The sequence below is a fragment of the Pantherophis guttatus genome, chromosome 1 (assembly GCF_059756535.1).
Source record: "Pantherophis guttatus breed Tessera chromosome 1, ASM5975653v1, whole genome shotgun sequence".
NCBI lineage: Eukaryota > Metazoa > Chordata > Lepidosauria > Squamata > Colubridae > Pantherophis > Pantherophis guttatus.
In genome coordinates, this window is record NC_142063.1 from 269805258 (window position 1) to 269819237 (window position 13980).

Below are 13980 nucleotides of genomic sequence, written 5' to 3' on the forward strand. Positions count from 1 at the left end.
TTTCAAGACCACATTCCAGATAATTTGGAAATGAGAACTTGGCCTCATACACATACAGCTTTTCTACTCATATAGCCCTACCGTTTCATATTCAACATTGCTTGAAAAACATAGGTGTTACTTGATGGGAAACTAGCATCATCAGAACCAATTGCCCATCTATGACTATTCATGCTCCATCCAGAATTTCATGAGAACAATAATAAAACAATATATACACTTGCTAGACAATGGCTGATGCACTTTCAGTTTATAACAATTTGGCTACAAAATAAAAGTAGAATGTTGAGCAAGATCAGTTCTTAAGCTTAATTAATTAATTAATTAATTAATCAACCAACCAACCAACCAATCAATCTGTATAGTTGCCCATCTCATCAGAAGCAACTCTGGACAGTGCACAACAATCATATAAAAAACACAGATTAAAAAACCCACAAATGTGGAAAAAAAACTGTATTAAGAAATAAATAGCATAAAAAACAAATATACAAACCCCTAGGCAAAGAGAGAATAAAAATGGCAATCTTAACAATGGAGCCATCCAAGCATATCTCAGGTTCCCTGCGATCCCTAGGCCTCATAATATAACCAAGTGTTGAGGGCCTTCAGGAAAGTCAAAAAGGATGGAGCTAATTAATTTTGAGGGAAGAATATTCCTTAAGGTAGGGGCCATGGCAGAGAAGGCACGTCTCCTGGGATTTACCATATGTAGTTTCATTACAGAAGAGACCCGCAGCATGTGTCTTCTGCCAGATGATGGGACAGGGAGATGTAATTTTGGAGACAAGGCCCCTCAAGCAACCCAACCCCATACTATGAGTGGCTTTCAAGCTCAAAATCAGAACCTTGAATTGGACCCAGAAATAATCTGGCAACCAATGCAGCTCACAGAACAGAGATATAACGTGTGGTCTTATAGAGGTAAATATAACTGCCTGTATCATTGCATTTTGCCCCAGCTGAAGCTTCTGGATACTTTTCATGGGCAGCACCATGTAGAACACATTACAGTAAGAGATGATTAAGGCATGAGTGACTCAGCAGAGAATTGATCAAACAGTTAAAAATGGCAGTGGGAAGTCTGCACCTCCAGACTTGCAAAATTGATGTCAGCCTCTCCTGGTAAATCACAATTAGATGAGCTAATTCTATTTTATTGTAGGGTTACATTAACAACATCTTGCAAGTCTAAGCAAGATCTTTCCTGCTGCCACCTAAGCCACTGATCAAGTAGGGTGGGTTCTTCCTAAATTTCCTTCTCTGACCATTAAGCCACTGGGGCTCCTCCTTCTCGCTTGGTTGTTTCCCAGGCAGCATCTCTTCATCCCCCCAGGGGCATCCACACGTTCAGGGAACTGAACTGGAATAAGGCAATGGACCTGAACTGGAATAAGGCAATGGACCTACGAACTCCCAGTGCAGCCTGCTTTCTGCCTGGCACCATCCATAATGGCCATAGGGAGATATGATCCCCTGCATCCCCAAAGGCCACATTAGGCTCCCCAGCTCCAGAAGCAGTGGATCTTCTACTGTCCGCTATTCCATTCATACCAGGGAGGAAAAGCCAGGTGCTTTGAGATGCCATAAGGGTATTTTTAAGAAAGAAAGAAATGTCACAGAGAAAAGTTAGATGGATCTGAGAAACAATAAGCCACACATTTGAAAATTTGCTAGTTTTACACGTTCTCTTCTGCCTTTTTTCTTCAGTATTTCCTAGTGCAGTTCCAACGCAGTTATGTAAACTTCTAAAAAACCAAGTAATTTGTAGGACAACAGCCCAATGAAATTTTAGATCACCTCTGTCTTCAGAGTTAAATTGAGATTACCAAAGCCCAACCTTACTCCTCCCACTCAAATTCATCTATCCACATTAGATGCTGAGGGCAGAGTTTTGGGTAGGGTTGTAAAGAGGGCCTTATCATAGATGCAGCCTTGGGGCTGGAAACAACTCACCTGCAATCAAGACAGAGGCTACAGTGGCAAGTGTCAGGTATGAGCCACTGCTAATCATGTTGATGAGCAGCTTGAATAAAGGATAGAGTAGCAACAAGGCCCAGAAAAGCCAATTCAAGAGAGGCCATAGCCGCCGAGGAAGCACAAGTGGGATCCCTGGATAGCTTTCTGTCCTGTAGTATTCTTCTTGGAAGGTATCCTAGTCAGAACAATATGGGAAAGAGCTGGTTATCTGCTAAATTCATCACTGCAAGCAGGAAGTGTGATTTCTCTCCCTATTTCTGGTGTTTCTGTTCCTCTAGGGAGGGTGCCACAGAATGCTATTGAATACATTATTCCTCCACCCACTAAACTGCCATTTTCTCATTTGCAAAATCTACAGATTCAGTTCTTCTCTTTAAGAAAATTAAGCAATCGCTTTCAGATTTCAGGAATGGAAATTAGTAACAACTGAACAGAAAGAGCAGGGGTGGGCAATTAATTTTCTCAAGGGGCCACATGAGAGACTGGGATTGTTGTGGAGGGCCATCTCAAGTCTTAATCATCATAAGAATGGTTAAATAGTAAACCAACCTTTTCTTGATAGAGTTTGTAAAGCCAATCAGAACACTCCTGGTCGCTTTCCGGAACCTCCTCTAATGGAATCCGCCTAGAAATATTGAAGAAGAGAGCATAGGATGAAGAGAAGAATTGAAAACAAACCATATAACCAACCTGCTCACTTTCATTTATGGTGGGAATGTAAGCAACAAGATTTGGGTGGGAAAAATACAAGTTATTAGTGTTTCAATATAAACACTGAGAGCATATGCACCAAAGACAAATTCCTTGTGTGTCCAATCACACTTGGCCTATAAAGAATTCTATTCTATTCTATTCTATTCTATTCTATTCTATTCTATTCTATTCTATTCTATTCTATTCTATTCTATTCTATTCTATTCTATTCTATTCTATTCTATTCAAGCTTTTTTCCCTCCTTCTATTCAATTATGCCCAATTCTTGCAGACTGGATTAGTCCCTGCAGTTTTCTTGGCAAGGTTTTTAAAAGTGACTTGCCATTGCCTTTTTCCTAGAGCTAAGAGGACTAGAACTCAGAGTTTCTAGCCTGATGCCTTAATCACTATACCAAACTGGCTCTCCTAATATAAAGATATAATAATAAGCTCTATTATTATAAAGAATTGTAGAGCTCAATTCAAAATGTCTTAGAGGCATTTTCACCAAAGTTCCTTTTGGATTACTATTACACGATGCCTTTTAAAGATGTGCTCTACATGGGGCTCCCCTTGAAAAGCACCCAAAGGCTCCAACTGGTCCAGAATGCGGCCGCGCAGGTGATTATGGGAGCGTCATGGCGCTCCCATGTAACACCTCTCCTGCGCGAGCTGCACTGGCTTCCAGTGGTCTTTCGGGTGCGATTCAAGGTGTTGGTTATCACCTTTAGAGCGGTCCATGGCTTAGGACCTGGATATCTACGAGACCGCCTTCTGCCGCCGAGAGCCTCCCACCGGCCAGTATGCTCCCACAGAGAGGGGCTCCTCGGGTGCCGTCGATCAAACAGTGTCGACTGGCGGCCCCCAGGAGGAGAGCTTTCTCTATGGGAGCACCTGCCCTCTGGAACGAGCTCCCCCCGGAGATACGGACGATCCCGGATTTACGAACTTTTTGCCAGGCCCTAAAGACTTTCTTATTTCACCAAGCCGGGCTGGCCTAATTTTTAAATTTTTTAAATTGTTTAATTTTAATCTGAATTTTAATGGGGTATTTAAACTGTTGGGCCAAATTATTTAATTTATTTTAAATTGCTTTTAAATTTTGTATTTTGTGTTTTTACCTTTGGCTGTTCACCGCCCTGAGTCCTTCGGGAGAAGGGCGGTATATAAATTTAAAAAATAAATAAATAATAAAATAAATGTTAAGAAAAAGGTACTTGCCTTACGTATAAATCTGCATGGTATTTCTTCCCATGTAAAATTCCAAGCAGCGTTGGATTTTCATTATTTCTGAAGTTCAGTGTAGAATCATATACAGCTGAAACTGTAGAATAGGGCACATTAAAGCATGTCAGAGGTTTCAAAACATATCACGATCCTGTGACCACCATGTAAGCTCAGGTTATCAAAATGAGGAGCTTTGGCAGTTAAGAGGAAAAATAATTGTTATAGTTTAGTACCAAATACAAACAAGGTTACAAAAAGGCTGTGAAGGCAGGGCCAGATTTTGTTGTGTTCCAAGAAAATAGAGCAGAAATTCAAAGCTTATACCAGCCATAAAAATACAACTTTATGTTTTTTAAATAGACTGGTTCAAATGTCAACCCAACCATCCCTAGTGCACTTTACAGGAGTCTACTTCAGCGGAAGATGGTTTTCAGAGCTTTTGAATTCTAGTGGGTCCCAAAGTTGCTAATCACAGTTTATTGAATGAACAAAGCAACAAATTATAATTGTTAAGAGGCACTGACATAGCTTGTTTTCTTCCTGCTGCAAAGGAGGGAATTAAGGAATTGGAGATATGTGGCTAAATCTCACACCTCAATTAAATCAAGATAAGACTATCTAAATATGATTAGTGAGACCTGAAGAAAGACTTAAAGGAAGATATTGTTTAGCTATCACCATCCCTCAACAGGGCTATTTTTCAGAACATGGCAATCAAAAGATGTCCACTTCCTTTATTTCCAAATGCCAGTTTAACTAAAAGATACATCTGATTACAAACATTTCAAATGGCGGTCTTAGATGTGTTGGGTATGTTATTCCTTACCTACATTTCTCAAACATTGGACGGTGATTGCAAATCCTTTGGTTCTCGGGAGGAGGTGATGTTTGAGCTTTGGCAAGCCTTTAGCTTCGGCCACCTGCATGCTGATTTCATGTTTTTGCTCAGTAAATCTTGTGCCTTCACAGTGAATCAAAAACTGAAGAGAAGAAGAAGAAGAAGAAAGAAAACTGAAGAGATATATTGGGAGTGTGGGAGGAAGAAGTACATTTCTTTATGGAATACTGCATGCCAATGTATGGGGCACAGAGGAAAACAAAAGACCACTCTATACATTAATCACAACACTGTGATAAATCTCAAATACACACCTTTTTCTTAAGACCTAAACATCATGAGCCATCTACAATTCAGGAAGAGCAATCTGCAAGGCTCTTCATGTTTTACTACAGATTTTAGCTGATAAGGCCTTTTTGCAAGAACAATTAACATGCAGTTTTAGCATCACAATGTTCTTTTTTTGAGTACCAGTAGCTGCTTTCTCTCTTGTCCAAAGAACACATCCATTTCCTGTTTGAACTATTTTAAAAACACAAAGACTGTATTGCTATCAGCACTATTTTGAGCATGAGTAGTTGCAACAGGGTAAAGTTAGGCGTTAAGGAGCATTTCATCAGAAACATTTATCAATTCCTATTTTGACTCTCCTATCTGATTCAGCAGCAATCGCAGAACACAGCATCATCATAATAATAACTTTATTGTCATTGTACGTGTATATACAGTATACCCATATAACGAAATTCACTTAACACCCAAAGACCAGGTCCAACACACATAACAATCCCCAAACACACTCCCACCACAATTCCCCATCCCTAAACCACCCAAACATCCACACAACAGACCAAGTAATTCTCATATCATATCATATCATAAATAGCAGACAGCGTAGCAGAAATAGTGAAAGATGGTTGAAAGCAGTATTGGTTGCATTCTGAACATCAAGTTACATATTACATTTGGAGGGGAGGTAAGAATCGCCTTATCAGTAAGATGGGCGGCACAAAAAATTATTAATAAATAAATAAGGGCAGAAGCTTCTTGTCTGAATCATGGTGGCCCTATTCAACCTTGGATGCCAATACAGCAAGGGCTGAATTAGATGGATAAAATGTGCAGAGCAAGGATGGGCAATTAATTTTCTCAAGGGGTCACATTAGCAACTGGGATTGTTGTGGAGATCTGAACCAAAAGGACTGTGAAGGTGTGTAAGTATGCAAGCATGCACATACATAAATTGAAAATAAAACAGCAGTCGTCTGGCCAGATGTGGCTTGGCCAGGGGAGAAATTAAGTGTTTTTATATCGAGGCACCTGGTCTACCCTAACATGTGGGAGGGAGCATTCTGCTTTCCTTTCGCCTTTCAGCTCCAATCCAGGAGCCTTCAAGCAGTCACATTCACAACAAACCATTTTTATATCAAATTTATATTTCGCTGATAAAGAACACTTAATCTCTCCCCTGGCTCAAGCTGATGAAGGGAGGAGAACTTGTGGCTCAGAGGTTAATACAACTGCCTAATATGCAGGCAGCCCAAGTTCAAATCTGAGTAAGGGTGTGGCTAGCTGATGAGAGCTAAATAGCTTGAAATAGATCTATACTAGTCTCCTTTTATTTCTTTATCAGCGATCCTCAATGCAGTATATAATGTGTAAAAGCCAAATGCAGGTTTAATAGCAAATGCAGGTTTAATAACAGACTGAATCAAGTCCATATTGCATTCTAGACAGTGGTGGGATTCAAGTAATTTAACAACTGGTTCTCTGCCCTAATGATTTCTTCCAACAATCAGTTTGCCATACTGCTCAGAAAGTTAACAACCGGTTCTCCCGAAGTGGTGCGAACTGGCTGAATCCCATCACTGATTCTAGATTAGACCAGCAGTCAGTCTTTTCAAAGCTGGATCTGTTTTTATACATACATACATATGCATTTAGACCAGGAGTGAAATGTAAAATTTGTTACTACCGGTTCTGTGGGCATGGCTTGGTGGGGGGGTTAATGTGACTGGGTGGGCGTGGCCAACTTTTTTTTTTTAACTTTTCAAAACATTTTTTCTAATGCTTTGAAAAGCCTCTGCTGATCAGGCAACTCAGCTGGGATCATCAGAGAGGCTTTTTAAAAAATGCCTCTCTGCCGATGAGGCAACTCAGCTGGGATCGTCAGAGACTTTTCAAAGCATTTTTTTTACTACCTCTTCGGCCAAGAGGTTGCAGAAAAAAATGCTTTGAAAAGCCTCTGACGATCCCAGCTGAGCCGCGTGATCATCAGAGGCTTTTTTTTTTTACTTTTAAAAGCATTTTTTCATCGGAAGAGGTTGTAGAAAAAATGCTTTTAAAAATAATGTTAAAAGAGCTTCTGATGATCCTGCGGCACAGCTGGGCATGGGGGGGGCACACAGGGATTTTTGCTACCGGTTCTCCGAACCACCTGCCGCCATCGCTACCGGATCGGACGATCCGGTCCGAACCGGGAACATTTCACCCCTGATTTAGACTTACTTTTTAATTGTTGTTATATAGGTAGCCCTTGACGTATCGACCACCATTGAGCCCAAAATTTATGTTGCTAAGTGATACATTTGTTAAGTGAGTTTTGTCCCATTTTATGCTTTTCTTGCCACATTTGTTAAGTGAATCACGGCAGTTGTTAAATTAGTAACACAGTTGTTAAGTGAATCTGGCTTCCCCAGTGACTTTGTTGTCAGAAGGTTGCAAGAGGGTATCACATGACCCCGGGACACTGCAAGCATCATAAATATGAACCAGTTGTCAAGCATCCAAATATAAATCACGTGACCATGGGGATGCTGCAATGGTCATAAGTGTGAAAAACGGTCATAAGTCACTTTTTTCAGTGACATTGTAACTTTGAATGGTCAATAAATGAACTGCTGTATGTTGAAACTACCTGTATTTGTATGGTACCCTGGCCAACTGGAAAGGGAAGCATTTACTTTTACTTTATTTATTTATTTATTTTATTTATTAAATTTGTATACCGCCCTACTCCCGAAGGACTCAGGGCGGTGAACAGCCAAATAAAATACATATAATACAAATGTTAAAAAACAATTAAAATACAATTAAATAATTGGCCCGGAAAACAAAATTTAAAACAACCCAAATTCATAAGACAAATTTAAAATTTAGAAATTTTAAAATTTTTAAAAAAGTTTAAAAGAGAGGTTAGGCCAGGCCGGCCTGCTGGAAAAGAAATGTTTTGATGGCACGGTGGAAAGTAAGCAGGTCCGGGATCCTCCGTATCTCCGGGGGGAGCTCGTTCCAGATGGCAGGTGCCCCCACCGAGAAGGCTCTCCCCCTGGGGGCTGCCAGTCGACATTGTTTGGCCGACGGCACCCTGAGGAGCCCCTCTCTATGGGAGCGTACTGGTTGGTAAGAGGCTACTGGTGGCAGAAGGTGGTCTCGTAGATACCCCGGTCCTAAGCCATGGAGCGCTCTAAAGGTGGTAACCAAATAACTTTTTATTGTCATTTTAAATCAAATCATAATTCCAGCCAAATATCTGAAGAGTGGGCAGTACAGGTAGTCTTCCACTTTCAACAGTTCATTTAGTGACCGTTCGAAGTTACAATGACATTGAAAAAAGTGAGTTATAACTGTTTTTCACACCTATGACCACTGCAGGACTCCATGATCATGTGATCAGATACTTTGTAACCGACTTCCATTTATGGCAGTTGCAGTATCCCGGGTCATATGATCACTTTTTGCAACTTTCTGATAAGCAAAGTCAACGGGGAAGTCACATTTACTTAACAACTGTGTTACTAACTTAACAACTGCAGTGTTTCACTTATCAACTGTGGCAAACAAGGTCGTAAAATGAAGCAAAACTCACTTAACAACTGAGTCATTTAGCAACAGAAATTTTGGGCTCAATTGTAGTCCTAAATTGAGGACTGCCTATAAGTGCTTTTCAAGCAGCAATCTAAATCTCTACAGGTAGTCCTTGACTTACGATCACAATTGACCCCAAAATTTCTGTTGTTAAGTGAGACATTTGTTAAGTGAATTTTGTTCTGTTTTATGACATTTTTTGTCACAGTTGTTAAGTGAATTGCTGCAGTGGTTAAATTAGTAACATGGTTGTTAAGTGAATCTGGCTTCCTCATTTATTTTGCTTGTCAGAAGGTTGCAAAAGGTGATCGCATGACCCTGGGATACTGCAACTGTCATAAATATGAATCTTGATCAAATGACCATAGGGATCAAATGACTACAGGGATGATGCAATGGTCGTAAGAGTGAAAAAAGATCATGTCACTTTTTTCAGTGTTATTGTGATATTGAATAGTCACAAAATGAACTATTGTAAATCGAGATTTCCTGTACTCCATGGGGGAGGAAAAACCCTTTCATCCGACAAACAGTAAAAATGCAACCATATAAACTTTTACAAAATACACAAGCTGCCCTGAATTTAACCAGGTTTTTGAATAGATATGTCGAGGCATGCACAATAAAACCTACATGGGTCAGCTTAATTTAATTTAATTAATTAAATTTATATGCCGCCCCTCTCCGAAGACTCAGGGCGGCTCACAATACATTTTAAAATATCATTATAAAAAGACATTGAAAAATTAAAAACATTAAAAACATTAAAAACAGTTTCAGTTTGAAAGAGCAGTACTAAAATATCAACAAACCAATCTTCCAGAAAGTCAATAGAAATAAACCATGAGCCCAAAACAGAAATAAATCATGAACCCCATGACAAAATAAATCTAGATGTATTGTTTTGAGTGATTCGTTTCCAGCCTATGCAAGTTTTTGCCTTCCCCCACACATATGCCTATGAGTTCCTAATAGTCAGGCCCGATTTCCTCCCTTCTCATTTTTCAGTGAATGAATAAGTAATTCTCCCATTTATGACTCCACCTGCACTCTCTCTTAATGGAAAAAATGAAACTGAAATGACTATCTCATCTCCCTTTCTTGGTTTGTAACATTAATAGAACATATTTTATTCAGGTTCAGAGAGTAATTTTAGCCTTATGCCTGCCAGGCTTTCTAAAAATGCAGTTGTGATGAGGGTGCTACTTGACAGTAATGTTTCATACCCAGAAGTGTTCAGGATAATCTCGGAGATTGAGCAGGCTGCGCATGATAGTTTTCCGATCCTCCTCCCATTTTCGCTTGCAAAACACCATCTCTAGGAAGTACCACATCCAGCCAATGATCGGCATGTAGGAAAGTTCTTTCTTGGCAAAGACTTTGGAACTCTATAAAACATACAGAAAAAGAGACTGAGACACAAATCCAAATTATTTGGATAGATATTGGTACGATATGACAAGAAGGGTTGCAACTGGATGAAGTACAACTGGCTCCCAATGGCTTTGGAAAATAACATCTGAGAATGTACGCTACTTAAAAGCATATACATATACAGTATCTATATATCAGTGGTAGAATTCAATTTTTTTTACTACCAGTTCTGTGGGCATGGCGTGGCTTGGTGGGCGTAGCTTGGTGGGTGTGGCAGGGGAAGGATACTGCAAAATCCCCATTCCCTCCCCACTCCTGGGGGAAGGATATTGCAAAATCTCCATTCCCTCCCCACTTTGGAGCCAGCCAGAGGTGGTATTTGCTGGTTCTCCGAACTACTCAAAATTTCTGCTACCGGTTCTCCAGAACCTGTCAGAACCTGCTGGATTTCACCCCTGTTATATACTACCTATGACCTTATAAGTAGCCTAGTAGCATATGACTTTTTCAGGACAGCAAAATCTACTGGGTGATCAATGAAAATTCCAGTTCCTGGGTTATTTCTTTACAGGGCAGCCATACTGAAAAGTTTTCCCTTGGTTGTCTGGTATTGGTGTGGTGGAAGAATCATAAAGAAAACTAGAATCGAACCAGAGGGAGGGAGGAATAAGAAGCATTAACATATACCCAGTAATGTTCTTCTTTCTTTCCATCAGCTTTTAAGTATGAGTTGCAAACAACTTAACAACACATAATCAACCAATTTAATACCCCCACTGTTTTAGTACAAGTTCTAGCACAAATGTTGCTTTATCACCTTCTGAGATTTCATGTTTCATTGCATAGTTAATATTCCCCTTTTTATGAAACCAATATTCCAGCATTTAATTTTTGCTACTCAGAGCAAATTTACTCTCAATTCAACTTTTACATGGCCTATTTCATAAGGCAAATACTGTCCCTTCATAGAGAAATAAAGGGGGGAAACAATTATATTATATAAATATTTTATACAATATAAAACATATTATACATTATGAATGAATTAAAAAAGGCCTAACATGAACATAATGATCTCCAAATAAAAGGAGTGAAACTTTTAAAAAAGATATTGACTTGAGCTTCAGAAGCGTCAAGACTACGTTTAGGGAAAAAATGTATTAGAGAACTGTGTGCAAGCTTTGAGAATTTCTCTGCATCAACACCATCCCTAAAGGTGAGCAGGTTTCCTGATTGATGTTAAAAACAAGTTTAAGGTAGGCTGAAGTTATCAGGACAATTAGGCATTGTCCTTGCAGCAGCTTGCATCATGCTCATCTAAGATCTTTTATTCAGCAGCAGAATATCATGTCAACATTGTACCAACTGCTGTTCAGTAGAAAAACAGTGTCTTTATTGTAGCACTCAAAATTTTGATTCAAAGTACTCTTTGTTCTATTTTCATTCTGGGTATTTGGTTTCTACTTTGTTATTAGAATGCTTTATACTGATCTGTCAAATGGAAATCAAAATTAAGAACAAACAATTTTTCAGCTGGGGACAAGTAAACATTTTATTACCTAATGAAAGTGATTGTCTTCATTGTATTATGTCAACCTTCATAATGCATTTTAACCTTATACCCTACAAAATACTCTCAATACAGCCTAATGACATGTTTTGCTGAGTGGTGGGGCAGTTGTCAGTGCCCAGGCAATTGGTTCTTTTGGATCCAGGGCAGTGGTGGGTTGCCCTCGGTTCAGACTGGCGGGAGGCTCCGCCCACAGACCCTGTCATTGGGAAGCTTCTGCGCATGCGCGGAAGCGAAGCGCACACACACGGCCCTGTTGCGAACCGGTAGTAAAGGTAAGTAGAACCCATCCTTGATCCAGGGACAATGAACACTCCAGTAAATGAAGAGATTTTAAATTTTATTATTAACCCAAACAAACAAATTTAAAAGCATAACATAAAAGCATACATACCAAACAAGATGATACCCAACAACACCCTCCTTAAAAACAGCAGAGATATCCAAGGGCAGCCCAATACTTAAAGGACAGAACTAGAACTTTTTATTAAAATCTGGCAACATGAACTTCATGGCCCCGTGTCTATGGTTACAGGACCGAAAGACCTGACCTTGACCGGATAGCACATGATTAAAAAAATCTGAGATTTTCACAGATAAGAGAAACTTTACCTCCATGTGAAGGTTCCCCTCCCCCCTCCTTTCTTCTTTACTCAGCAAATAAGAATAAAACAAACAAGCAGGTTAGCTCAGAATTAGCTCCAAACTTCTCGACTTTTCTTGGTATGAAGAGGAAATCAAAATATGCCGCTAAACGCCTTGAAATAATAATGGTGTTCCTCATTGCCACTACACAATATCAATGGTTTGATTCAACATTTTGAATCATAAGGATCAGTCAAATATAAAGGATGAGACTCATTTTGAAAAATACAGAATGCAACGTGAGAAAAACAATCATGCTCCACGTATATCAATTCAATATATAGGACTTCACTTTCCACCACTTGTTAGAGAGTACACTGACTTCTTTCCTGCTTGGAGTACAAAATGCAAGTAGAAGAGAGAAATGTACATCTGCCTTTCTTGGAAAATGAACAGATAATTGGAAAATAAATTAACCTAAATGCAAATACATAGATCTAGTCACTGATGATGAAAAGCCATTATAAATAGAACAGAATCCTACACCTCACATATTTTCCTTAACTCTATTCACATTAATTCAAATTAATTTGTCAAAATTGAGACAAAGCTCCAGAGAATATATATATTTTTATTTACATAGTAGAATAATACTGCTTCAAATTACCTCTAACTATTAGTGTACCATGGGGACACGGTGGATCAGTGGCTAAGACACTGAGCTTGTCGATCAGAATGGTCGGCGGTTCGAATCCATAGTGCTGCGTAAGGGGGTGAGCTCCTGTTACTTGTCCCAGCTTCTGCCAACCTAGCAGTTCGAAAGTATGTAAAAATGCAAGTAGAAAAATAGGGACCACCTTTGGTGGGAAGCTAACAGCGTTCCATGCGCCTTTGGTATTTAGTCATGCCGACCACATGACCACGGATTGAAACAGAGATGAGCACCACCCTGTAGAGTTGGGAACGCCTAGCACGCATGTGCGAGGGGAACCTTATTAGTGGACTAAAAGAGTACACTTTTAGAGTGTACACTACCTTATTAGTGTATTAAAAGAGTTCAGTGATGAAAAAGAATCTAAATTCTACCTCTTGAAAAGAAAATCAGAAACACAAGTTGTGGATCCTTACTTCAAAATTAATGCATACTACAGGAGAAGTAATAGGATTTAATTCCTTTAGCTGTATATAAATTCAAGGGCACTGAATGTCCCTGCTGATGCATTATCTGGATTCTAGTTACTGTCACAATTGGTTACCTTGGCAAGAGCCAGATCCGCCCAACTTCCATGAAAGTGACACATACGGGTTTTGACACTATCTCTGATGTTATGAATGCTGGTACCCTTTAATAATACTACACTGGCATTTCAAAGCATTTCTTTTGTTGGGTCAACACTTTTCTAACGCTAAGGACAACACTTCCTTAGCTGCTTTTATTTCACAAGCTTAAAAGCAGGAGAAAATTGGTAAATACTTTATCACTGGTCATACATACAAAAGGCGTTATTTGGCATTATTAGCCTGTCTTTCAATGCTGGTATTTCAGGATGGTTCACAACTGCAGATTAAAACTGAACAATAAATTCAGGTTGAAGCAATATATTAAAAACACAAGAATAAAAAAAAGGAGAATAAGCACAAAAACCTGATTTCTGGGTATTTTCACTGGGCCATCAAGCCCAATCCTCTCCCTAGTGTGTGAATTCAAATTAAAGCAAATTAAAGATGTGTGTCTGTCCTTTGCTTGAACTTGTCTGATGAAGGGGAGGTGACCATCTCTCTGAACAGGTGATTCTTACTGTTCTTACTTTTAAGGAATGTTTTTCTAACATTCAATCAGAATCTG

The 13980-nt window shown here is 39.3% G+C and overlaps 1 protein-coding gene across 3 annotated transcripts in view; it reads right to left on the reverse strand.

Annotated features, from left to right (window-relative positions):
- AGPAT4 (1-acylglycerol-3-phosphate O-acyltransferase 4) overlaps positions 1 to 13980 on the reverse strand; it is a 58384-nt gene that overhangs the window by 12322 nt on the left and 32082 nt on the right. For all 3 annotated transcript variants that reach the window (XM_060692309.2, XM_060692310.2, XM_060692311.2), the window contains exons 4-8: positions 9832 to 9993; positions 4727 to 4880; positions 3895 to 3997; positions 2530 to 2605; positions 1957 to 2155 (exon numbers count right to left, since the gene is read on the reverse strand). In XM_060692309.2, the coding sequence (XP_060548292.1) occupies positions 1957 to 2155; positions 2530 to 2605; positions 3895 to 3997; positions 4727 to 4880; positions 9832 to 9993 (694 nt within the window). The remainder of the gene's footprint in view (positions 1 to 1956; positions 2156 to 2529; positions 2606 to 3894; positions 3998 to 4726; positions 4881 to 9831; positions 9994 to 13980) is intronic.